The following is a 27,945-nucleotide window of genomic DNA, read 5'->3' on the forward strand; positions in this document are numbered from 1 at the left end:
CTACTAGTCACGTGGGATGACTATACATCTCCCTACCCTGAACATCTTCTCTTCCCCCAGGGCTGACCTGGCCTTTTGGGAAGCTCTGCTCACCTTCTCTTTTAACTCCTACACACACAAACACACAGCCCTGAGAACAGTTCAGCTCTGATTTTGCTCTTGCAGCCCTAGCTTGCGTATGCTGGCAGAAGGTCACGGTTAAATTTAGACCTGACCACCTCACTGGGAATGGGCTGGGAAACTGTTTGAAGAGATCTGCAGACACTCTGGTAGAGTCGGCTGCTGCCACTCTAAAATGGAAGCACTATTTGGTGGTTAGGATGTAAGGTAAATTGGAAAGGGGGTAGAATTTCCTGACCATAGCGCACACACAAAGAAAGGGACCTAAAAATTAGAAAGGCTGAAAAAACCTCGAAAGGTTACTGAGGTCTTCCCCTGCTTTCATACAGAATCCAAGTAAACAGATATTTTTTAAATCCCTTTGTGAAATGGGAATTGGAAAAGATCTCAGAGTTCCCTGAGTACAGTGTCCCACATGTTGTAGAGTCAAGTCTCCAACCCTGCCAAGAGAGGGTCACTTGGCCTCAGTGGAGACCTGCCAGCACGCATGATCCGTGGTACATCACTGCGGGAGGAGGAGGCAGCTGAGGGGGATGACAGTGCCTCCGCGCAGAAACTAAGGCCAGGTGGGAAAGCCCAAGGTGCGGAATGGTGAACAGGAATCCGGCCCCTTTCACTGGATCCAGGGTCAAAATATGTAGCAAGGGGGGCTCTGGTCACAAGATGACAGCTCCCCAGGTCATGAATTAGGAAGGGAGGGCCTCAGCAATGATCCATATGGACACAGTACAGGTTCCTCTGGCGCCCGGGGACCAAAGAATGGCACATGAGCCCTTGAAGCAAGCCAGCTTCACGCAAGGTACCAAAAACAAGAACTCTAGAAAACTGTCTGGCCTTCTGCTTCTTTTAGTTTACTTCCCTTGTGCTCTCCCATAATATTTAGCAAAACGTTTTGGAAAGACTCTCTAAACTTGGTCCAGAATGCCAATAATCCCAATTGGGGGACCAGAAGCATGGTAGTAACAAGACTTTTGGGACCTATGTTAGTTCCTCAGGCAGGGTTCCTATTGTCCCAATCTAAATTCCACTCCCACAAGCAGATATTCTCATACATGCTCGGAGAACAGTCGGAACAGGTATGTGCTATCTTTTGCCCCCTCTACACTGAGGGGCATTGCCATGTCCACTGTGTTCACTGGCTATGACTTCTGACTATTCCCCAGTCCCGGAGGAGTCAGAATGGCCAGTCCAGGAGACCTTGGGTAATGCCCCTGGAATACTGTGGCAGCCATAGACATCCTGGGTTCTCCAAGAAGGCTTCAGGGGAACCTGATTAGATGAGAGCTTCACGGGAACCTGATTAGATGAGAGCACATGGGCTATCCAGACCTGGCTTTGGATCAACCTGACCTTCCATTTTGTTTGGAAGGTCACAGGAAGGCCCCTTGACATGTCTCAAGAAGGTCCCCTGTATTAGCTAGTCCTGCTTGGAGACTTCAGGCCAATGGGGTAGACCTTGATTTCATTAGAGCCTGCGGGACCCAACCCTCAGTTCTAGGATTTGGAAACCCATCAGTGATTTCAGAGCAGTTAAGTTCCCCCAGAATCCCTCCAGACATTTAGAAACACCAGATATAAGTGGAAACTGTGGGGCTGATTTCTATGGGAGCAAATCTAGAGCAGGTGGCTAGGACACAGTTCCAGGAACCTAAGAATGATTTCTGATTCACTGGGTTCCTCAACCCTTCGATTCCTTCCAAAGAGCTGGGTCTCTCGATCTTGTGCTTCTACCCTCTACATCCCCCCAAACAAAAGGGCAGGACTATTCTACATTTCACCATCTCTTCTACAAAAATAAAAGCAATATGCCACAGGCAGAATGATATCATTTTATAAATTACCAGTTGATGCCTGAGGTAAGTTGCTTCCCTTTTCCAAAGTGCTCTTCTCATGGATAAAACAGATCTTTATGATCTGAGATGCTGTAAAATTCTAGTGTTTGATGATATATGTAATCAAGACAAGCTATGTATACAGCTCTCTCCAGACAAAGAGGGAAATGATGGATAGCACTGTGCTCAGCCAGGCACCTGGTGATGCCCCGTGAGGACAAAAATGAGGATCACAGACGCTGCTCAGAATGATACAATCGAACACTCACACACCATTCAGTGAAAGGAAAAACGAGTTCAGCCTGGGGCTCCACGTACCCACTTAGTCACATCTCCACATCTCTGTCCCGCCCTGGCCCGCCACACTACCCATCTTCCCCCTCAGACTCCGGGGACCTGCTGGCCAGCAACGCCGCTTGGGTCACCTAAAGGAGCAGGAGGAAGTCAGTTGGTGGAGGGGTGAGGGGGTTGGGAGATGGGAGCACGATGTCACTCTCTTCCTGTTCAGGACTGTTTTCAGGATCTTCCCTAAAAGTCTGAGCTCTGGGAGAGAACTTGCAATTTAAGCCCTGTTTCCTCACAAACTATTCTGCTCAGAAATGAAAACATGTAACTGCCTCCTTTGAAAGTTTCAGTTGGGAAGGCCTGTGGGCCTCTTTCAGCATCAGAGGGACTGCGTCTTCCCAGAATTATGGAGATGGCCGCGAGGAGGACCTAGGATTGGCCCTGGGATGGGATGGAGACTTCCTACTCTGGCACATCAATGTATCATGGGCTATAAGCTCTGGGACAGCTCCATCCAATAGAGATACAGTGTAAACCATAAATGCGAGCCACATATATAATTTCATTTTTTATGATATAAAAAAATTTTCTATAACTTTCATATAATTTAAGATTTTCTAGTTGTTATATTGAAAAGCAAAAATAAACAGGTGCAATTAATTTTAATATATTGTATTTAACCCAATATCTTCAAAATATCATTTCAATATATAATCGCTATCCCAATTATTGAGATTCTCATACAATGCTTTTTGTACTAAATCTTTGAAATCTGGTATGTACTTCGTACCTCCAGCATCTCTCACCTTGGACCAGCCTCCTGTCAAGTCCTCAACAGCCACATACGGCTAATGGCTACTGAACCGGACAGCACAGCTCTGGAAGGCAGGTCTGACCTGCTCACCCCTGTGCTCCCCTGCCCGTCCATGCTGCTTTGCTCCCACTATACACACAGTCCTTTAAAAACCCCTTCTCACCCTGTAGGGCCCAGAGAGAGCCCTGTAGCTACTGAAAAGTCCTCTCAGACCACTTCAGGTCACTGTGCTCCCATCAGATTTTGCATAATTATTTTAGCCAGCTGTCAGGTAGGACCTTGGAGTATCTTTCCTCTTACTGTCTTCAGCAACTCTTCCCCCCTCCCATTTTTTTTGTTATTATTTACTGTTTCATATTTATGGAGCAGCTCCCAAGTTGGACGGCAAGATCCTCAAAGGGATGAAAACATTTTAAATTCTCTACTGTTGCTAGTCCAATACCTGCCACATGGTATTCAAATATTTGGAGGTTGATATAAGAAATGCTCAGTTTAGTTTCCCATATGACAAAGGAGCTAATTAAATCATTTAAATGTGACAGCTGGCACAGTTCCATGGAGACTTCTATATACTTGTTAATGCCAACAATAATCTAACAGTTACCTAGAACTTAACACATGCCAGTTCTAAGTGGTTTACATATGTCAACCCATCTAAGCCTCGTAGAAATCCCAAGACTAGATTCCTTGATCATCTCCATTTTCCAGATGAGGAGAACGAACCAAAGAGTTTACATAATTTGTACAAGGTCACACCGATAAAGTAGCAGAGCTGGGATTCAAACTCATTTTGGCTCCGGAGTCCAAGCTCTTAATCATCATGATATATGGCCTCTCAATCCAGAACAAACACAAAATATATTTGTTACAACTTGTGTATCAGTGTGTAGCCTATAAATCAAAGGCTCTCGGCCAGGGTGTTTCTTTATATAAAAAGAATTAAGTTAATTCAGAAAATGTAAACAGAAGCAAACAACAGGAGAGACATAAAATTCCTGGTCCTAGAGGATGTTTCTCATAAATCCTCTTAAAACAAAGAACAGTACACTCTTCCTTTCAAAGGGTATGAAACAGTGGGTTTAACTGGCAACAAGTAAGTCATGAAATTCTGGATGTTCTCTGATTCAGGAACTCCATTTCTAGGGATTTATCCTAAGGAAGTAATGATGGGTGTGCCAAGACTTAACTCTAAGACTTAACTCAATAAGACTATAAGCAATATTGCAAGTATTGCTTATAATAGCCAAAATTAGAAACAACCAAAAATAGATTGAAAATTGAAAAAAAACATATTTAGGCATAGTAAAATTGTGCATCTGGTGGTATGCTGATAAACCAGCTCTTTGAATAAAACAAAAAACCTTGATCTGTGGTATCTGGTGACTTCCCCACTAGGGCTGATCTCAAGCTACCAATGGTTTAACAATCTACTCTCAAGGGGCGCCTGGGTGGCACAGTGGTTGAGCGTCTGCCTTTGGCTCAGGGCGTGATCCCGGCGTTGTGGGATCGAGCCCCACATCAGGCTCTTCTGCTATGAGCCTGCTTCTTCCTCTCCCACTCCTCCTGCTTGTGTTCCCTCTCTCGCTGGCTGTCTCTATCTCTGTCGAATAAATAAATAAAATCTTAAAAAAAAAACAAAAACAATCTACTCTCAAAACCCTGAATATTTAATAATCCCAGCCTGAGCAGAGCTGGCTCCAGCATTTCACTGAAGGCATACAGAAAAACGTCACAGAAGTTGCTCAATATATAATATGAAGAAAGTTCATAACACCACTATGTCATATTTCTGAACAAAAAAATACATACATGGGAAAAAAGATTAAGAGGATTATTCAAAATGTTACTATGGCTTTCTAATGCTTTCTAAATCCGTTCCCAATGTTTATATATGCTTCTGCTAGGAAAAGAAAATAATCAAGACTCTCTTTACTAGTTATGATAATTTTTACAAACCCTATTTTCAAAGGTATGTCTCAAATAAATAAATAAAAGAAAAATCCCTAAGTCTGCTCAGTGAAAGCAACTGCATGATCAGTCAGAAGTTGAGGAGTGAGAAGATTCCTAACATCCCATAAGAAGAGAAGGGTGATTGGGAAAAAATGTGCCCTTGCCACAGAGCATACTGACCTTCTGAGGAATAGATCACACCTCTCTGGTGGGGTAGATCATACATCCTGAGAAAAGGAAAGAGAAGATGTAGGGAGTGGACATTTGTAAGCCCCAGGACAAGAATCAGTCTGCTGTACGATCTGGTTCTGGAAAGATATATTTCTTCACCCAAGGCTTGTCCTCATCCCTTTTCACTAAACTTTAAACCATTATATTAAATCAATACTAACAATTGTTGATTTCTGGTCTTGCCTCCAGTGAAATGCTTTGCAACCATTAAAAATATACTGGAGGGGCGCCTGGGTGACTCGGTTGAGCTTCCGACTCTTGGTTTTGGCTTGGGTCATGATCTCAGGGTCCTGAGATGGAGTCCCGAGTCAGGCTTTGTACTGAGCATGGAGTCTGTTTGCCTCTTTGCCCCCTCCCTCCCCTTTTGCCCCCCCACCACTAAAATAAGTCATTAAATAAAAAAATCTAAAAAAATACACACACACACACACACACACTGGAAATGCCTCTACCTGGGAAGATGTTCAAAAGATTAAGTGAAATCAGGTTATAAAGCAATATGTAAAATATAAGGCCCTTTATTAAGGGAGTAAACATATAGAAAAGGACATAGTAAGTAGTTAAGTAGTTGTTTTAGGTGGTTAGGATCATGCTTTAAAAGTTATACTTTTATGGTCTTTTTGTTTGCCTAACTTTTGATTCTTTTCTGTAGTGAGCTTTAAGAGTAATGAGGAAAGTTAGCTTTAAGAGTAATGAGGAAAACAAAAATAAAAGCAAAGGAGTCTTAAACCAGAAGAAGGATGCCACAATTTCCTTTACTGGACCCTGGGGGGCTGTAAAGCTCATGGAAAATGTAGGGGATTCCTAACTCCTACCCTGTCTGACAAGTGAAAGTGAGTCATGCAGGGGCCTCCCCCACTTCTCAAAGCAAGAATCTCCAGGGAAGCAGGATGTCTTCTGTTATAGAAAGCTTTTGCTGGAGCTGGGGGAAGGGGGAAGGGTAGGGAGGTCAGGGAAAGTTGGAGAGAGGAAAGAAAAAAGAGCAAACAAACAAACAAAAAAACCAAGCCACCTGGAGCGCTTGTTAAAACAGATTGCTGGGTCTGAGTCAATAGGGTCAAGAATCTGCATTTCTAGCATGTTCCCCAGTGACCAACCTTCAAGAATTTCTGCTGTAAGTAGAGAGAGAAGAGAAAGAGGTACTGCATAGGTGTGAGACTGAGATCCAAAATTTGTGCAGAAGTGGAGTGTTTGCAATTCTTTTTTATTTTTCTTAAGATTTAATTATTTATTTTAGAGAGAGAGAGAGAGCACGCATGTGTGCGTGCACAGGGAGGTGGGGAGACGGTAGGGGCAGAAGGAGAGAATCCCAAGCAGACTCCCCACTGAGCACGGACATGGGGCTCCACAGGGTGTGTGGGGGGGGAGGAGGGGGCTCGATCTTACCACCCTGAGATCATGATGTAAACTGAAATCAAGAGTTGAATGCCTGACTGACTGAGCCACCCAGGTGCCCCTGCGATTCTTTTTAACAGTGAGGCTTGGTTCCCCTTTGAACAGGGAGCGACATTATCCCTTTCTCCAAGGGAGCAATATGGAGGTTCTAACAGTGGGAAGGCAGACATTGGGAATGTCCTGAGAGCCTGTTACACTGAGGTGCTGGAGGAGAACACACACATGCTTACAACTAATCCTGCCTCCAAGGAAAGCGGATACCTGGAGGCAGAAATGTTTTATGAGGTACTGTGTCAATCCAGCAGTAGAAGGGGTTTCCCTTTCTTTCAACTTGACAGTTCCCTCACTGTGGTCACCAGGAAATCAAGAAAAATGCGGAACAACCCGTTCTGTAACTCTGATCTTTGCTCTTTTACCTGGCTGAAGCCAACCTGGCAGCCTTCTTGCTGTCTCCCAGGTGTGACCAGGGCTCCCCTCCTTCCAGGAGGTTGAACACAGAAGGTTGCTTGTCAACCAGAAAAGATATCCTTCATTAGTCACTGAACGCACCCGGGGGAGGGGGGAGGGAGACAAGCTGCCCTTGTCCCCTATCTACAAGGACTACCAAGATACTGGCCAAACCTCAGAACTTTGGGGGCTGCTGTGGGCAGCAGGTGGTGATTTTTATCTAGACAAAAACAGCCTAAAGAAGAACAGCAAAGCTTTGCTTATGATGAATATGCAATAAATGTTGGCCAAAGTGAATAGAAAAATGTGTATCTTAGATCGTTAGCCAAAATCAAAGAGCAGCCTAGAACTGGTGTGTTTTTATATAAGGTAGGTTCTCAGGATCTGAACTTTAATACTGGTGTAGTTATGCCTCAGTTCTTGTACCTTGTGTTTTCCCCCAGAGAAGAATAACTCAGGGATGCTTAGGATTCTTGCCAGTATCTTTTTTGGAATGTTCTTTAATGTAACACAGAGATTGTAATACTAGGAGTGTTGTGTGTTTCTTTTTTAAATTGTTTTAATAAAAAGAAGGAAATCCCTATCATACTTTTAGATCACAAACTTTCTTCCCTCACAGTGATGATGCCACAGAATTGAGGCGCAGTTGACAATGGTTTGAACTAAGACCATTAAATTGCGTAGGAATGCAGATTTACAGTATTACCACCCAGAGGACCCACAGATATTTAGGTGGGAGTCCTCTGAGGATAGGGTCTGTATCTAGAATTACAATTACTATTACCATTAGTAGCTACCTCTTTTTAAATGACCTTATATGCCTAGTGCTGTGCTAAGCCCTTCACACACATTATCTTAACTAATCTTCACAACAGCCAAATGTTGTTCAGCACCATTATGATTCCCATCCCCCAGTACCTAGTGCCGGGCTGGCAGGCAGTCAGCACACAAACATTTGTCAAATGAATTAAAACACTGTGTGTTACATAAAAACCAGCGAGACGTTCAAAGATAAAATGATAGGAATGCATTTCATTGGTTCATTTCCACCTGAAAGGGTACATTTCCAGAAAAGGGATAAGAAAGAAAGGAGGGAAAAGGAACCTTCTGAATTAAATTGAACCCGAGGGGAAAATGTGAACAGATATTTATTAAGAACACGTGCACAAACTGCTCTGGGACAGACAGAGATGTGACAGTCTTTGCCTTCTGGGGTCTTGGGACAGAGGAGCGCTTCAAAGCAGACCAGGCAGGTCCAGTTCCAAATGGCTCCAGGCAATGCAGTCATCCCCCCAGAACTGCAGATTACCTACAGTCAACACCTAAATTCCAGTCTAGGGATTGCCTCTACCCTTCTCAGTTGGATCAACCCTGTCTGTGCCCATAGTGGGAAAAGCCACAAGAAGACAATACTGGCATTGAGGAAGGAGCACAGGAAAAGGGCTTTAGTTCTGACCTGCTACTAAGTAGCTCCATCTCAGTTTCCTCCTCTGTAAAAGAAGATCTGTTAAGTGATCTCTAACTTTCCGTGATTTAGGGCCTGCTGTTGGAGAAGCCCTCCCCTGGGTTTCAGATCCATGCTGTCTCTAGGGCCCTCCTTCAGGAAAAGTCTAGGGTTTGGTCTGAAGGAGAGGGCAGGCCATGCAGCCACTCACTCTCTGAAAGAGGAGTGGCACTTCGAAGGATGAGGAATATCTTCAGGGCAGAAGAGACCAGCATCAAGATTCTCAAGGGAACTATCATGAAGGAGAGTATCAATAACACCTCTCCAGTGTAAGATATGACTATAATAGGGGGCTCAGGAGTGAATCCCCAACGTTCACTTTCATTTTTTAACTTTAAATTCATTTTGCATAAAAATACAGATACGGAGTTTGAATTTTTACCTTTTTATCCCACGTTATGACTTACCAGCCTGTAGCACATGGGACCATGGGGGTAATGCCTACAGCATTATTGGTGGTTGTGGGACCTACAGCCCATACCAGAGGAGGGATATTCGGCTTCCATTTCCAATTTCCACCTCATCCCAACAAACCCATACACTCCTATTTCTACGAGGGACATACAACCAGCAGACAGTACTGTTATCTGGGTAATAACTGATATCCTTCTTGCTACTCCCAATCAGAGAATCAGATAGGGGAGAGGAAACAGGATTTGGGTTGGGGATGGTAGGTGTGCGTGCGGTAATTTTCCTCATGTTAGGGTATCTCCCCAGGAGACAGAAAAACCAAGAGATACACTGGAAAACATACATGCTAAATGGTTGATTCTGTTTTCTTTGTAGTACAGGCACATACTGGAAGATGAAGAAATAAAAGGATTTTGTGCCTTGAGTGGTGAACTAAATCACTAATAGTGAAAGTCACAAGGGCTTCTCTTTGAGGTAACCAGCACCTTTCTAAAGGAACTTGATGTCATGCTTTCACACATTAAATTCAGTTTATAAAATAAGGTGTATTCATTTATAGGCCAAAGAAGAGACATTCACATCGAGTCATGAGGGCCCTGCGTAGTGATTCTGGGAAAAGGTAGGGGAAAAAGAGAGCTTACAGATGAGGATGACTTGGGAAGCCCCACGGCCCTTACCCAGGCCCCCTGTTGTCAGTCAGGCTGGAACCCAACTGCCCTTGTGGTGAAAAAGCCATGGGAATGTGATCCCAGCGCCTCCCCTCTCTGCTGAGTCAGTCTGGTTAAGTCACCACTCCTTCCTCTCTTTACCTCTGAGAGGCTCAGAAGCCTGAACTGGGTGCTTGCAGCGTAAATGGGTACACACAATGGCACATGGGCTTGAGACGCAGGGACAGTGATACAGTAATAAACAAATAAAAATAAACCCTGTGTACACTGTGGAGAAGCAGAGGAGGACAGTAATCAGGAAGGGTTTCCAAGAAGGGACTTTGTCCGCATACCCGCAGTTAATTACAACTGGACTAGAAAATTAAAGGCTCTAAAACTGGCTTCCACCTAGCAAGGTCAGAAAAATTTCTGGGCTCCACGATCTTAGAAGTCACAAACTCCAGTCTGAACACATAACTTAGCGACCTCCTGGTGATTTCAGTTCCTTTTTGTCTCTGAAACAAGGTGCTTTTTAAAAATTTAAGATAACTGAAGAAGAATCCAGAGCTGACCCACTTCTTCAGGCTTAAAGGAAAGTCTAAGCAGCCGGAGCAATCCCGAAATTTCCCACAAAGTATGACATCAATGATTAATCAGCCTTCAGATGCACACATGCTATTAGCTCACGTTTGATCTTTTTTCACTTCCAAAAAGGCAGTTATAAATGTATTTGCTGTCTTTCTTCCTTTTCACCTCATCTCTATTTCCATCCTACCCCTGGTTTTCAGTTTTCCTGCCCTTCAACACCAATTTCAGGGAAGAGAAGAAAGACCCCTTGCACCAAACCCCTTGACCATCCCCATACTCAATAGAATCAAAACCCGGAAGAGACAATAAGATAGTTGCTTTCCTCACTTTTCCAAATCAAAAGACAGGCTCAACTAATTTCACCCACATTTTCCTCAAATATGATATTTAAAGACCACACAGGTACATCACTAAACCTTGACCCTTAACCTCGTGCTAACAATTAAAACCACTTAGGATTCACTTGGCTTTGGGTTGGTCAAAAATAGCCAGAACATTCCACTTCCTCTTTTCCTCAGACTTCAGAAGGACTTTTCTCAGACTTTCCTCTGTCCTTTGAATTCTGAGTGACAGGAAGCCAGTTGGGGAAGGTCCCTTGACTTGGGAACCACAGTAGTGGGTTCTGACCCACTAGTTTCAGAGTGCACCTCCTGGAGCAGGATAGCTAAGTTCTCTCAGGAGAAGAGAGAGAGGCCAAACAGCCAGCTGCCTTTATGGAAAAGGGGAAGTTGCCTTTCATTGTATTAAGTCTGTACAACCAGAGGAACTGGTTCAACTGAAAAAGAGAGGCCGACAGTCCCTGGCGGCGCTGCCCTCCACACCAGCCAGCCTCTCAGACTTCCCTGAGCTCTTCTCCGTGTTGCAACTGGGCAAGTTTCCGGGGCTCTGGGCAAGGTGCTCAAACTCAGTACAGACATTATCTTTGCAATCTGCTTCCGAATAGAACAGATGCCTCCAGTATGGGTGGAGACTTGGATCTCTCTTTTCTGTTAGAGCAGACCTAGAGAGCCTGGGGTAGTGCCCCATACCTCAGAATCCATTGCCCTGCCCAGCCGAGGCCAAGAGTTCTTCAAAGGATGGCTAACTCACCACCCCCCAACTTCCTCAGATTTGAGCCCCAACTTGCCATCTTCACGTCTCACATCTGGGAAGGAGTATGGAGGGAAGTGGGAGAAGGTGACTAGGCACCCACCTCTGTTACTCTCCTTTCCCTTTTTAAGCAGTTTTCATTGTCTGGGCCTCTTGCCTCCCTCAATCTTCAGCTGAGGGTCATTGGTCTCCTCCTGCTCTGGCTCTGGCTCCTGCAACACCACCTCTCCTCCCACACCCCCTCTGCAAGCCATAGAGCCTGCAGCCACCGCTTTCCCATCCCTGTAGGCTGGAGGCAGGCTCCCCCTCCCCCCTTCCTGAGCCCTGGAGCCAGAGGGGGAGCTGGAGGGGCAGTCAGGGCCACATACAAAGCCGAGGGCTGAGAGACCCCAGGAGAATTCTTCTGCAGGCAAATTGGGGCGGCTACACATCTGGATTCAAGCAGACCGATGCAGGGGCTTTAGAAAAGCCTGCCCAAGTCCCCGGAATTATGCTTTTTGACAGGAAATGGGCTCCCAAGAAATCCTGCTTGGAAACCCTTCAGCCCTCAGAGCAATCCCACCCACTCAGATTCCCTTTGGCCATTTCCTGCTTCCTCTCCCTTTTAATGTTCCCTTCCTTCAATTCCCAGCCTTGGTTTTGAATGTTTCTGAACTAGACTTAGATTCTGGTGAGGGTCCCTGGCCCCCAAGATCCCTTCTCCATCCTGATTCTGGCTTTTAGAGCTGGCCACCACACAGTTCCAGGCCGTTCTAATTACATGCAGAGATCGAAAGACTAATGCTGGCATTACGAACTGTAATGACTTGGGAAAAGGTCCTTCAGGTTTAATTAGTTGTTGTAGCCTTATCTCAGCTCTGGGTGAAGAATTTGTCAGGGCTCTGCTCTGTTTGTGGCGTAGATGATGATGATGAAGGGTTACTTGGATGAAGTTTATTCATCAGTAACTCAGAGAGAAAGTTCCATCGGGACTTTGTCGGATGAGGATGAGGACAGAGACTGGGGCATTGTAAATGGGGGTGGAGTGGAGAGGTCCAATAGGTGAAATTTAAAAAGGGCGAATGTCAGGTGAGAGGCTATATTCTCACTTCTAACCACACAGAAACAAAACCTCTCCCCCCCCCCCAAGCTGAAGCGTTAAAGGGATAGGAACAGCTTTAGGAACATACGGGCACTCTGCCTAAGAAGGGCTCCATTTCTTTTTCAGGAGAGGCTCCACAATTGATACCCTTCTTTCTGTGACCCTTCTCACCATCTTGTTTTGCAGGCTGATTTTGGGGAAACTAGTCTCTTCCTGAGATCTCCTCAACAACATTAAAATTAGCAGAATAATTAAATACAGCCCTAATTGGGTACATAGAGAGTTCTTGGTTAATTAATGAGCCAAGCTCCGGCCCAGAGCTGCAAACCCAAGCTAGCCTGCAAAAGCCCAAGCAGAGAAAAGCCCGCTCCAGTCCCCAAAGAAAATTGTCACTTGGCAAAAATAGTTCCTAGTGTAGAGACAAGTGTCAAACACATTCCTATAGCTAGGAGTCACTCGTTAATCCCTCAGCTGAGATCCGTATGTAAATGAGAGCAGGGGAGTGCGACTCGGCCACTACAGGGACACACAGCTGCGGGGCGGGGGGAGGGGGGGGAGCTCCCCGCCCCCCGCAGGCTGGCGTCCTGACATCCAAAGTCGCTGACAAGTAAGTAACTGGGATGCCAAACTGCAGCTCGCCATGCAAGTCAGAAGCTGACCGCGAGCGAGCCCGCTTTCTGCTAGGGACACCGACGCGAACTTTGGGCCCAGCGAACCCCCTCGGCCGCTCCCCACCCCTCCCGCCTACTCCGCCGCCCGGGCTTGGCTAAAAGACGGCGCGAAGGCCGACAGCCACTCACCTCTGCACGGGAGGCAGCAGCAGCACTTCGCGAAGAGCCACCCCACAGAGGGACCCGCTCGGGTGTAAACGCGGTCGCCGCCCTTCATGCTGCCGCCTGGCCCCAGCGCTCCGGCATGGCCCGGGCCGCCAGCAGCGGGTGGGAGCGCGGCGGGCAGGAAACTTCAGCGCCGCGGCCGCGAGCCAGTTCCCGCCCTCCTCCCGGCCGGACCGCCGTCCTCTCCCCGCCGCGCGGCCGCCGCTCTTTCTGGGAGCCAGAGCCACTTTGGGGAGGAGGGGCGGGGTGCCGGCGGGGAGGGAGGGCCTCAGGGGCGGAGTTCCAAAGTCCAGCTGTGTGCCGGTGTCCCCGCCGGCAGCGGAGCTGTGGCCGCCGGGGGAGCGCTGCGGGCCGGCCCGAGGTTCGCACAGCCTCCGGCACACAACAGGTGCTTCTCCTTGAGTGCAGCTTCTACTCCTCAGCTTTGGCGGAACACACACAAGCAGAGGCGGCCAAAGAGGCGGGAGAGGAGCAGATTTAGAGGGCTCAAGAATTAATAATGCTTTCCCTCTCTAACAGATGCGCCCTCTCCTTCCCCTCGGTCTTGGAACATGGACTGCTTCCTCTGCACTGAAAACACCTTCACTTAACTCTTTTCTTTCCCTCCTTTTACTACTTAATGCTAATGATGATAACAGCGCCTGAGTTTTTTATAGGCTCCTGGCCTATAATGATGTTGTGCAAAAGCACTCTGGATATTTGAAATCAAAGCTGTTTTGTCGCCTACTAACTGTTGGACTTCAGGCAACTCACTTCACTTTTTTGATTGACAAATTCCTCATTGAAAAAGTAAATAAATAAAAGAAAGAGAAAGAATTGTTACGTTAACAGGATTGCTAATAGGATTTTAAAAGACAGATGCATGTAAGTACCTGTTAGACATGTAATAGTTCCACTTGGGTGAATGCCTACAGAGAAACTCCAAACATCTTACTTAATGGTGGAGGAAGACTTCCATTGACCATCTCCCCAACCACACCCAGTGGGTCTATCATTCCTTTCCTCATAGCCCTAAGCTTTTCTTTTAAAAATATTTTTCACATTTCAAGGACACACTCACATCCCTCACTTGCACCATGAAGCCCACCTGAATCACATCCGCTGGGCCTCCCTATGAACCACTGTGTTTATCACTCACAGGTCATCTCTCCCATTCTTTTGCGTCCAGATTTAGGAAAAAGGGGTTTCTGGAACCATACCACACTCATAAAGTAAAAAAAGCCCTATGGAGCAGAAAAAAAGGTAAGTATGTGAGAGGAATAAAAAAACAGAAGCTGATCACTCAGGTAACCAATTCCCACCTGTAAGAAAGACAGCCACGGGCCAAGCCTTTTAGGAGTTAACCAGGATTTAGGGCTTCCATTCTCAGTTTGAACCATGTTTAGATCTAGTGTTGCAGCATCTGCCACACGGTTGGAACACAGCAGATGCTCAGGAAATAACAGCAGCACAGCTTAATGAAGAACAGTAGTTAACATGCATCGAGCATTTATTTGTGCCAAGCCGTTTCCTAATTGCTTTGTAAACATTGACTCATTTATACACACACAAAACTCTTAAAAGGTAGGGTCCTCTTTTATAACTGACGAAACTGAATGAATGAACCATGATGAGGCTTTGATGGTTTAAGTCTAAAGAGAAACTCTAAAAAGCTTCCCCCATAGGAACAGTAGAACCTAGAGTCAAAATCTCACTTCTAGTTCTGCCACTGCCATCTCCCTGATAGGCTCTCCTCATAAGGATTATATGAGACTCTCATTGCTGGGTAGGAAATGTGCCCCTGGTGCTCCACACACGAAACAGAGAAATAAAAGTTCAAATTGCTCATGCAGCCCACACTCCGGATCTCTGATTTGCCAAACATCCTGGCTGTGGTCAGTCTCATCTTGTCAGCCTGACTGAATTCAGGATCATAGTTATCCTGGGTTCCAGTTCTGACCTGTGGCAACGAATACATACTACTGTCTAGTTCTCTCTTCCACATCACCAAAGACAAACGCCATTTTGTTGTCCTTACCAGCCCAGAGCAGAAAATTGGCTAGGACCTCCGCTCTTCTAAAAGTGAGCTTTATTTGCCTGCGATCCACTGTATGGGGGCTATGATACAAGAATCTATATTTAGTCTAGCCACCTAATCCACCTCTCTGGGTACTTTTTGGGGCATGCTGACAGAAATTGAAAGATGCTTCAAAATTGCTTGGTAACCACTTACTTTTTCACTTAAGTCTTCCTTCTGGGCCTTTGTGTTCAGGTAACGCTGACCACTTTCCTGTCATGATCCTTTGCAAAAGGCAGATGACATCAACTTGCAGAAACTGGCTTGAGTCTTTGTGGAAGATCCAGCCCTTACTTCAGAAATCAGAGTATGAGTAGACCCTAAAGTAGTCTTAGTTTCTATGAAAACAACCCATCACTCATGTTTCCACAGGTCCTTATAACTTGGGAATCCATCCTACTCTCAAAGGCATAAAACCATTAGGACCACCTACCCATCTTAAGTTGATATGGTCAACACATTTTGGCCATCCTGGAGATTCACTCAGCGGTTGGACACCAATAACTCTGAGTCCCATTGCCATCTTCATGTGCCTTCCAGAATGAAACCAGTGATGTCTACAACCCAACAAGGAAGTCTTGAACACCACTGGGACACTGACTGACTTATTCAATAATTCAGCAAATACTTATTGAATGCCTACTATGTGCCAGGTTCTGTTCTAGGTACTAGGTCTACATCAGTGAACAAAAACAATCCCAGTCCTTGTGGAGCTAGTTGCTAAGACAGACTCACCATGAATGTGAAAGAAAAGGGAATCAACATCCGATATGTGACCAAGTTTTGAGTTGAGGGATTTAAGAAAATAGATGCCTGATTCTTCTAACCTGCATCTATATGTTTTATGTTAATGTCCCCAGGACAATTTAAAGGGGATGGTAGGGCAATGGTTATTAAACACAGATGTTTATAAAATCACCAGAGAAGCTTTTAAAAAATCTAGGCATTAATGTATGAAAAGCTCACAGCTAATATATTCAGTGGTGGAAAACTGAGAGCTTTTCCCCTAAGTTCAGGAACAAGACAAAGATGTTCACTCTCGGGGCGCCTGGGTGGCACAGCGGTTAAGCGTCTGCCTTTGGCTCAGGGCGTGATCCCGGCGTTGTGGGATCGAGCCCCATATCAGGCTCCTCTGCTATGAGCCTGCTTCTTCCTCTCCCACTCCCCCTGCTTGTGTTCCCTCTCTCACTGGCTGTCTCTATCTCTGTTGAATAAATAAACAAAATCTTTAAAAAAAAAAAAGAAAAAGATGTTCACTCTCAACATTTTTATTCAATTTAGCACTGGAAGTCCTGGCCACAGCAATCAGACAAGAAAAAGAAATAAAAGGCATCCAAATTGGTAAAGAAGAAATAAAACTTTCACTATTTGCAGATGACATGATACTCTATGTAGAAAACCCTAAAGACTCCACCAAAAAACTATTAGAACTGATAAATGAATTTGGTAAGGCTACAGGATACAAAATCAACATAGAGACATCTGTTGCATTTCTATGTGCATTTCCAATTGCACCAAAAATAATAAAATACCAAGGAATAACCCTAGCCAAGGAGATGAAAGATCTGTACTCTGAAAACTATAAAACACTGATAAAAGAAACTGAAGGTGACACAAACAAATGGAAAGATAATCCATGCTCATGGATTGGGAGAACAAATACTGTTAAAATGTCCACACTACCCAAAGCAACCACAGATTTAATGTAATCCCTATCAAAATACCAGCAGCATTTTTCACAGAGCTAGAACAAATAAACCTAAAATTTGTATGGAACCACAAAAGACCATGAACGGCCAAAGCAACCTTGAAAAAGAAGAACAAAGCTGGAGGTATCACAATCCCAGATTTCAAGATATACTACAAATCTGTAGTAATCAAAGCAATATGGTATTGGCACAAATACAGATACATAGATCAATGGAACAGAAGCCCAGAAATAAACCCATGATTATATTCAATTAATCTTCAACAAAATAGGCAAGAATATGCAATGGGAAAAAGTCTCTTCAACAAATGGTGCTGGGAAAACTGGACAGCTACATGCAAAAGAATAAAACTGAACCACTTTTTTACACCATACACAAAAATAAACTCAAAGACCTAAATGTAAGACCTGAAACCATGCAAATCCTAGAAGAGAACAGAGGCAGTAATTTCTTTGACATTGGCTGTAGCTACATTTTTCTAGATATGTCTCCCGAGACACAGGAAATCAAAGTAAATCTATATCGGGAATATATCAAAATAAAAAGCTTCTGCACAGCAAAGGAAACAGTCAACAAAACAAAGACAACCTACTAAATGGGAGAAGATATTTGCAAATGATATAGCTGATAAGGGGTTAGTATCCAAAATACATAAAGAACTTAACACAACTTAACACCAAAAAACCCACAAATAATCCAATTAAAAAATGGGCAGAAGACATGAACAGATGTTTCTCCAAAGAACACATACAAATGGCCAGCAGACACATGAAAAGATGCTCAACATCACTCATCATCAGGGAAATGCAAATCTAAACTATGATGAGATATCACCTCACACTTGTCAGAATGGCTAGAATCAAAAACACAAGAAACAAGAGGAGTTGGCAAGGATGTGGGGAAAAAGGAACCCTTGTGCACAGTTGGTAGAAATACAAACTGGTGGAGCCACTGTGGTTTCGAAACCATATGAGTTTCCTCAAAAAACTAGAAATAGAATTACGATATGAACCAGTAATTCCACTAATGGGTATCTACCCCAAAAATACAAAAACACCAATTCAAGAAGATATATGCACCCCCAAGTTTACTGCAGCATTATTTCCAATGGCCAAATTATGGAAGCAGCCCAAGTGCCCATCAACAGATGAATGGATAAAGTTGTGGCATATATATATAGATAGTGGAATATTACCCCAGCCATAAAAAAGAATGATATTATGCCATTTGCAACAACATGGATGGACCTAGATGGAATAATGCTAAGTGAAATAAGTCATTCAGAGAAAGACAAGTATCATATGATTTCACTGTACCAGAGGGGAAATGGGGGGGCATGGGTGAAATAGGTGGTGGGGATTCGAGAGTACACTCATCCTGATGAGCACTGAGTAATGCAGAGAACTGTTGAATTGCTGTACTGTACACCTGAAACTAATATAACAATGTTAATTTTATTGTAATTAAGATAAAACAAATCAAGGCATTAATTATTTTTGCTGTTGTTCTTAAGGCTCCACAGGTGATTCCAGGGTGGAACTAAGTTTAGGAATTGATGCCTAGATCTTCCTTCCCCAATCCCCTGGAGATTCAGATTAATTCACTATGGCTGCATCTCCACTTCAGTAGTTTTAAGAGTTCCCCAGGTGTTTGTAACATGTAGCATAGTTTGAGAACCAGTAGTGTAGTGTAATAGTTTTCGGACTTGAGTGCGTATCAGAATTACCTGGAGGGTGAGTTAAAGCATAGGTTATTGGGTTCTTCTCCCAGAGTTTCTGATTCAGTAGAACTGGGGTGGGGCCTGAGGATTTGCATTCCCATAGGTTACCTGGGAATGCTGATGTTGGTATAGGGGCCACACTCTGAGAACCACTAATGTAGAGAATATTTCCCATATGTTTGTAATCTATGCCCTTTCTTTTTGTAATAGCATCTTGATTTTTTCTTTGAGGAAGCAGCGCTCCTCCATTCTCCATTCTCAGACCATATTTTGGGTATACCTGACATCCTTCCCCATCCACCCTCCATTCCAAGGACAGGTCCATGACCTGGGCTCAGCCAATCAGTTATAGGGATTGATTCAAATTTAACACACGGCCCAATTTTATCCAAGGAGCACAAACCGTGAGAGCTTAGCAAGAAGTCCTGGGATGGCAGGATTTCTAAGTTGGTGGAATGTTAGCCTGAAGCAGCTGGAGACCATCTGGCCATAATCACATAGAAAGAAGCTGCCTGAGAATAAAGTCAACATGGAGGAAAGAGATAAGAGAGCTAGAGACAGAGATAGAGATGAGACACAAAGAGAGACAAAAAGACAGACAAACTGGGGGAGAGCTCTGATGATATTATCTGAATAACTAGAAACACTTTTTCCCAAAGGCTTACTGCGTCTTGGACTCCGCACACCCAGATAAACTCCTTTTTGCATAAGACAATTGAATGTCTAATTTCAGGGTTTCAAACGCCTACCCATCCATTCCCAAAGTTCAGGCTAAGAACCCCTGAGCTATAGCATATATCTTTAGAGTGTTCTTAATTTCCAAACAGATGGCTGAGCCTCATTCTTATTTGGCAGAGTTTGTCTTAGTGAGGCCTCCTCCAAAGTTCATTTTGCACGAATTAGGTTTTCTATTCACTTTGTGTGTGTCTACTTTATGTCTCGTCTGCATTCCTCACCACAGTGAACCCCAAGGAATTCTTGCTGGTCTCAGCCTGCAGATATACTGGGCCTGGTACACCATAATGTGGGGCCTAGAATGAGGGACTAAAGGGACTGCCCTCTCCTCCATGTCAACCACAGGCTTCAGTAACACTGGACGGTGGTGACCTCAGGCATCTGCCCTTTCCACCGACAGAATGTTGTCCTTAGGCTTCTTCAAATTTATAGGCACAGAGTTTTTCAAAATCACATCACTTCTACACATTTCTTAGTGTGAGTTCAGCCGGAGATGGTGCCCCACCTCAGGTCAAGTAGAGTGTACACCTTCTACATACCATGCCTGCATAGGCTCAGTGAGGGCTGTGGACGTGGCTCCTGGTAAGTTGGAGACAGGCCATGCTTTCCTCATGCCCCTGGCCTGCCTTTTCCTCCTCCAGCAGGGACTCTCACTTCTCCCAGATTCAGATCTACAGTTTCTTAAAGCTCTGCAGGAGATTTCAGAGTCAAGTCAAGTCAGGGCTAAAAACCACTGACCTTGGGGCTCACGGCCACCTACACTCTGAGATTACTTCCTGCATGGTTGATGTAGACACCCAGACTTGGATGTTTTCACTTCCTCGAACTCTGACAACTGGTCCCTTCATTCATTCTGCTGCTGCCTGTTATTCCCTCCAGTGGCTAATTGCAGGTCCTTTAATCCTCATCTTCCTGGTGTGGACTTCCGACCTGTGAACTGCTTGATTATTGATGCCAGGGTGGTTCATAATTTTTTCTCAATTACCCCACCCTGATTTCCATTTGTGATTATGGCTTGAAACTCTAAGACAGTTACTGATTGTTTATTCAACAAATTGTTGGTTTTTGAACATCTACTATCTGCAAGTCACTTAGCTCAACTGTATACGGGGATTTGGGAAATTTATACTGGAAATAGAAATTGACTAAGACATGTATCCTGAGCAAAGACAAAGAACTGGGTGAGTTCTGGGAGAAACAGTTGGTTCAATTTTTTTTTTTCCTGTGGCAGAAAAAGGGAACTAAAGGCAGACCAGGACAGGGCATAGGTAGAGGTTTTGTCTTTATGTGAAAAAGAGGAACTGAGATAATCATCATCAGTAACCGGAAACTCTTCAGATTAGAGATTGGAGGTGCAAAGTGTGCATTACTTCTATATTTAATTTGAACCCCAAATATGTCTTACAGAACTATGTAATGTCCGCATGGGTAACTATTCCCAGGCAATATGTGCCATTTTAATAGTAATGTCTACAGAAAAAGGCATGACTGCCAGCATTATGCACAGTAATCTCTTCTTTGTTTAGTGTGGTCTCACCACGGCACCATTGCCGGCCCTGGGGGGACCACAGACTCCAATGACAAAAGCATCCCTAAGCTCATCCTGTATGTGTAAATGGCTTTCTCTGTGCTTGCCTACCTGACACCTGTCTGCCTCTTTCCGCTGACTCACTCACACTCAAGAACGTGAAGCCCCAGAATATCCTGTCAATCTTCCTCTTTGTTTTCAGGAAGGAAGTCTCACTGATCACTCTCTGGTCTGAACCAGGCCCCAGGCAGGGAGGGGGAGGTCTAGGCCATATCGATGAAATCAGTGGGATTTCACTGAGGACACAGGTGTCTCCCCAGAGCAGCCAACGTTCCTGCTCCGTGGGGACAGAGAGGTCAAGCTGCGGGCAGCCAGGACAGGTTCCTGGAGATCTGTGCTGAGCCGCCGCCTGAGCTCAGGAGGAGACAAGCTCTTTATCAAAGTGAAAGATGACTGATGCTGGAGTTGCTAAAAACAAACCCTTCCAGGGTTTATCGACTTCAGAAATGCTTACTTCTAAGTAGGTCAAAGTGTTCCTGAAGTCGGGCAGCAGCAAGTGCCAGTCTCTATCGCTTTGACTGAGCTCCAGTTCAGGGAGGCTTACCTTCCCTAAGCGGCCACCACAGGGATGGCACGTCCCGTCCGACCCTCAGCGCCACCTTCCCTCCCCCGTGTGGGGGACGGCTGCAGCAGCTGGGAGACTCATGGGGCACCAGGCAGACGGTTCTCACACATCAAATGCAAAGTGGATTTTGCCTTGATGTAATTCAGGCCAGTTTACTGAAGGCTTCAATAATAAGAGGAGTGTGGAAGACACTGCCCATCCTTATTGCTGAGTTTTCAACCATCCCAAATAAATGTGAGGTACTTAGTCCACGGGTCCTCAGAACAGACTTCCCGGGAAACAGGAATGCAAAGATTTCCTCAGTCAAAACTCCTGACTGACATCAGAACACTATTCCCAGTTCCCATCCTCAGGCTCCCGCTAAAGCTTAAGTCAGCTTCCACTACAGTTTTGAGGGGATGGAGAACACAGTGAACCTGGTGCTTCACACAGAAACTCCTTGGAGGTCCTTGATGGATGGTTTCCCTCCCTTCCAATATTTACTGAGACCTCTTATATGCCAGCCATTGTTCTAGATGCTGGGGATAGAGTAATGAACAAAACAGACAACATCCCAGCACTTGTAGAGGGAACTGAGGGGGTGGGGCAGTGGTAGGAACAGACAATAAATGTTAACAAATGTCATCCTGTGATGATGAATGCAACAAGGAAAGTAAAACAGGGAAAGGGGTGCACGGCACAGGGGAGAGGGTGGGATTTAAGCAGGTGACATTGGAGTGGAGATATGAAGGATGTGTGGCAGCAAGCAGTCCAGGTATCTGCAGAGCTGCAGGATCTGGGGTGGCCCAGGCCCCGGGAACAAAAGACGCTGGGGGAAGAATGTGCGTGGCTTGACCGGACAGTAGCTCAGTCAGGCAGGCTGGTCAGGAGAGTGGTAGGACATGCTAGGAAGAGTATGGCCCCACCAAACCTGTCCACATCCTAATCCTTGGAACGTGGAAATGTTACCTTACACAGAAAAAGACACTCTGCAGATGTGATTAAGTTAAGGACCTTGAGATGGGTGGAAATGTTACCTTACACAGAAAAAGACACTCTGCAGATGTGATTAAGTTAAGGACCTCGAGATGGGAGGTTATCCTGGAATATTCCAGTGAACACAATCACATGAGTCCTAAAAACAGAGCCCCCTTCCAGCTGTGGTCAGAGGGAGACGAGACTGTGGAAGGAGAATCTGACATGCAACACTGTGGGCTCTGAAGATGGACTAAGGACCACCAGCAAAGGAATGCAGGTAGGCCCTAGGAGGTGGGAAGTCGAGGAAACAGCTTCTCCCCTAGAGCCTCCAGGAGAAATGCAGCCCAGCTGATACCTTGACGTTAGCCCAGTGACATGTGCGTGGGACTTCCGACCTACAGACTGTAAGAGAATAAGTGTCTGTTGCGTGCGGCCACTACATTTGTGGTGATTGGTCACAGTGGTAAAGGAAGACCTAGCAGATGATGTCAGACAGCAGGCCCCGGGCCAGGATCGTAGGAGCCGCCTTGCAGCCACAGGAACGACTTGGCGTTTAGTCAAGGTGAGACAGGAGCTAGGGGACTGTTTTGTGCTGAGGAGGGTCTTCAGCCCAAGGTGCCCCCTCCCCCCCAGCAGCTGGGAGCCAGCCAGGGTAAATGTCTATTTGCCCACCTGAGCAGAAAGGGAGGAAACCAGAGCTCCCAAGGCCTATAGGGCCTTGTTGAAAGTAAGGCAAGTGATATTATCGAATCCGAGGCCCTGGCTGGGGCTGGGGAATGGTGGTGGGAAACTAGATGGCCCAGTCCTATCCTCAGGGCAAGGACAAAGAAGGGGGCAGGCTGTTCAGTGAGAGGCCAGCCTCTCTGCTCCTGGAGGACAAGGAGCCAGTATTAAATACGGCACTAGGTAGAAGCTGAAAGACTTTAACACGTTGCCAGGTTTGGGTTCAGGCTGCAGTTTCAATCCTACACAGGTCCTGGATGAGGGGAAGTTGTTCTCAAGGTTCAAGGGCCACAGGGGAAGGAGTCCAGGGGGCAAGAGGAAGGTCCTGACCACAGTGTCCTGCCAAGCAGTGTCAGAACACCGCCACTGAAGGCCCCTCTGGTGTGCCTCCAGGGGCTGCTGGAGGCAGCCTGTAGGACCCTTTTCCTTTGGAGCTTTCCCAAGCACACAGGGCAGGCACATCCCCAGTAGTCAGACCACCAGCACCTGCTCCTTCTCTGCCTCCTGAGCCACATTCAGTGCCTGGCGTTCCTGGTCTCTTTGTTCTTTTGGCTGGGGGGGGAGGGGATGGGGGGGTAGTGGTTTCAGCTAGCTGTAGTAAGAGCAAATGGCACTGTCTTCTTTTGGGGGAATATTTGGATTGCTGGGGTGACCTCCTCTCCAGCATCTCCAGCCTCTCCCCAGAAGGCACAGGCAATGGCGGCCTCCCCTCTCTGGAATTGGATTCTGAGGCTCTCATCCTAGCTCTGAGCCCCATCTTCTGGCTCAGGAGGTTTCAAGGAACAAGACTGCTACTCAAGTCTCACCCTCCCTCCCCTCTAGATGAGAAGGGGCCTCATCTTGACGTAGACCTCACAGATTTGCAGTGGACACCAGAAGGCATGAAAATATGCTACTGAAATGGGCATTTCGCATAAGCTAAGTCACAGCAGGCTGGCCCCAGAAAGGAAAAAGGCAGAATCTCTGTGGAGGGCCCCAGGGAAATCCATTCTCCCCCTGACAGCACGTGCCCTCCTCCTGCTTCAGCCGTACTGGGAGGCAGCGCCACAAGCGGTGTGTTTAGAGGAGGATGTGGCCTGGCCTGACATCTTCCTATTTGAGTCTTCGATTTGAAGCCCTTTCATGTCCTAAATAATATCGGATGGAGAGTAGCCAGCTGCAGGTAGGACATCTTGCCCAGAACAAAGCAGGCCTGGGGCTCACATTCCAACAATCCTTGCTCTCTTTTATTCTTTAAAAAAAAGGGGGGGGGTAGCGAGTATGGACTGGATGGCCCCTACGTCTCCCTCTTCCCGAAACTCCATCCTGTGAGGGCTCCCAGACTGTTGGTCAATAACCACTGAGCCATTTCTGGCCCATACCATTGAGGCATGATATCCCCACACCCATCCCAACCCTTGATGTCTCACACTGCCCTCCATCGCACAGGTCAGGCCATCTCTATAGTGTGATCCTAATGCTTCCTTCAATGACCACAGTTCATCACTGAAAGAGAAGAGGTCACTGAGAAGGGCAAGCCAGGGAATAACTTCAAAAATTTTCAGTTCAAATATCAGATAGGATCTCAACTCTCTTGGTAGAAGGTAAAAGAAAGTTAGAAGAAAGGAGTAAACCATTATTTGGGGGGGAATCATACAGCTAGACAGACCTGCTGTTAGTAGCCTGGGGGAAGGGCCCAGGATAAGCCAGGAATAGAAACTGAAGGAAGCGGAGTACAGGCTAGAGACAATACTGGGGCCTTTGCAGAACCTATGCATGGGGGGCTCCTGGGTGGCTCAGTTAGTTCAAGTGTCTGCCTTCGGCTCAGGTCATCGTCCCAGGGTCTTGGGACTGCGTCCCTGCTTCTCCCTCCGTCTCTCTCCCCCACTGGCTTGTGTTCTCTCTCTCTTGCTCACTTCCTCTCAAATAAATAAATAAAATCTTAAAAAAAAAAAAAAAAAGAACCTATGCATGAAACTAGAAACTGAACCTTGACTCTGTGAACAGCCCTGGAAAGGATTCAGGCTGGACATATCCTAGACTCACCTCTATGGAGCTGTCAGAGCTGGGACAAAGGACAGGTAGGGAGACTAACATTAACTGACCTCTGGTGAGGTCCTAGGCTGGGAAGTCTGACACAAGGGAAGTAAGCACTGTTGCCCCTTTTTATAGACTTTCGGGATCTTGCCCAAGGACACGAGCTAGTCAGCGGCTGAGCTGGGATTCAGACCCAGGTCTTCCACGTCAGGACTCGTGGTCCCTCCACATCTGTCATCTTTCATCTCATGGCCTGCTGCTACACTCCGCGGCAAAGCTTCATGGTAGGCAGGCCTCTTGTTTCATTCTAAATAGACTGTGTACACGACAACATGACCAATTTACAGTTTAAAAGCACCTTGCTGGCTCAGTCAGTAGAGCATGCGACTCTTGATCTCAGGATTGTAGGTTCAAGCCCCATGTTGGGTATAGAGATTGCTTAAAAAAAAAATCTAAGAAAACAAAAGCATTTTTACTTAACACGGCCACCTATGAGCCTTCCAGCAACTCTGAGATATAGGCATTTTTATCAGCTTCCCTTCGCATAGGTGTGGAAACTAAGATAAAGTGATTTTCCACTCATTTCCCACCCTGTCCTCTTCTTAGCCCATCTGGCTCCCTGAGACCCAGACCCTCACCTGTTTCCTCAAGGAGGTGTAAGTACACTTCTAAGAAAAAGAAGGATGATTGTAATACATTAGATTGAACCGTTTCAAATTGCTGATATTCAACCATTTTTGACTAACAAAAATACCAATCTCTTGTGGTTCGATCTAATAAATTAGGCCTTAAAATGAAGACATTGATGCTAAGCATAGGTGGATTAAGCATAGGACACCTAGGGTCATCGCTTTAGGTTACCAGCTCACCTGATGTGGAGAGAAAAAAGCAGACATCTTTAGGACTGAAGGGGACTGTGCAGGTAATTCAGGACAACAGGGATGAAGGGTAATAAAAATGCTCGTTTAGAATAAGCAGCAATATGAATGACTGTCGGGAATAACCAGGAAGAAAGATGCGCCCATCGAGAGCCTCTGAGTGGAAGTTGATCACCTCTAAGCTGGGCCCAGAGAGAAGGAGACCAGATCAGAGGTGTGTGTGAGGGACTGGCGGGTGCTCGACATGCAGGGGTGAAGCCAGACAAGACAGCTGCCAAGTTCCTAAATCCAAGGATGGTTACGAGGACTTCTAAAACCACACACACATAATCATTTTAAACAAGTTAGGATTGTTGAATTTAATCCAAAATATTTTGTTCTGCCCTAAGAAATTAATAAAAGATGTACGTAGAAAAGGTACAGAAAAACTACCTTAGTAAAGAAGTATCTAACCTTTTATATGCAAATTACTTTGTTCTGGATAAAAATCAGGAGATGCCGCACGAGAATTAAGGGGGACTGGAGAAAGGAGAACAGGAGGAGGGATGGGCAGGAAACATCTGGATTTCAGCAGGAAGAGGAATTCCTCACCATTAGAATTGCACTAAAATGCAGCAGGCTTCTTCTAGAAATAATGAGCTCCTGGTCCCTGGGAGCGCTCAAGTAATGCTCAGCTGCCTGTCAGAGAGAGACATGCAGAAGGGGCTCCCTATATTAGGGAGAGAGTGAACCAGAGGACCTTTAGTGTGCTTTTCAATTCCAAGATTCCAAGAGTCCATGAAAGCCAACGTTCTGAAGTGAAATGAAATCTAATCAAGGACCACTTTTATTCAATTATAAAAAGAGAAATTTTAATTCTAACTTTTAATAATTCTGAAAAATGACTAGGAACTCCTTTTAGAATCTCTACCAATGCCTCTCCATCTGTCTTAAAACACACTTTACTTCAAGAAGTATCAGCACACAAATTTATTACATTTCTCATGCAAATGCGCTATTTTTTGGTTTCAGTTGTTCTTATCCACCAGTGCTGTTTTTTAAAGACTTCACTGCCATTTTTCACTGCAAACATACTGCATTCAGCTATGTTATTCTTAAATACGATTTTGTGGGCTAGCCTGGAAACCCATTCCCACCCCCATGCATCACTCTCATGTGTACAATTTTGTTCTAGGAGAAAGTGAGTTCTGATTTCCAAAGTGACTCCCTCACAGCTGGTCAGTTACAGATGCACAAATGGAGCGGGAGTGTAGACCAGTAACGACAGTTTCAACGTGTTACACCGCACCTGAAAGGAAACATCTGGGGACTATTGATCCTCCAGGTATTTTTTCAGCTTGACGTGGTGAATCCCTGCAGTGGGCACATGGGGTCAACTCAAACCTGGGAGTAGCTGTTCCTAACGCAGAATCGCGCTGACAGCTAAGAGAGAGACTTCTGGTGGGCTCTCCAGAGTCAGTAGGCAGGAGGAAGCTTTTAGTCTCTGGATCTGACAGCAGAGGGGATAGGAAAGGCCCATTCTGGTTCCTAGCAGCAGAAAGTACAGGAAGTTCTAATCCTGCAGAAAATCAGCCGGACAGGCTGGACCAGCTCCAGGGTTAGGCCAGCCCCTATCGGAAGTGGCCCCGGTTCGGCCTGCTAGCCATCCAGGGGCCGATCAGAGTTTTTCTGCTCTAGCTGGGGACACCAGGATCTTTCTAGTGGGCAAAGCATCCCCAGGACAAAAATCTGTGTGCCTGCGGCTACTACCTCTAGGGAGGGAGCACAC

At 45.7% G+C, this 27,945-nt stretch overlaps 1 protein-coding gene across 25 annotated transcripts in view; it reads right to left on the reverse strand.

Moving 5' to 3' along the window:
* KALRN (kalirin RhoGEF kinase) overlaps nt 1–27,945 on the reverse strand; it is a 637,031-nt gene that overhangs the window by 104,052 nt on the left and 505,034 nt on the right. Inside the window, exon 1 of one of the 25 annotated variants that reach the window (XM_045812715.2) lies at nt 13,195–21,351. The exons of 17 other annotated variants lie outside the window; for them this stretch is intronic. In XM_045812715.2, coding sequence (XP_045668671.2) covers nt 13,195–13,282 — 88 coding nt within the window. In that variant the 5' untranslated portion in view covers nt 13,283–21,351. Of the gene's footprint in view, nt 1–13,194; nt 21,352–27,945 lie in introns of those variants that run through there. 7 more of the 25 variants (XM_045812714.2, XM_045812708.2, XM_045812707.2 and 4 more) reach the window with 7 other exon arrangements.

This window comes from Ursus americanus, chromosome 4 (genome assembly GCF_024610735.1).
Source record: "Ursus americanus isolate L20-20 chromosome 4, mUrsAme1.1.p, whole genome shotgun sequence".
NCBI classification, from domain to species: domain Eukaryota; kingdom Metazoa; phylum Chordata; class Mammalia; order Carnivora; family Ursidae; genus Ursus; species Ursus americanus.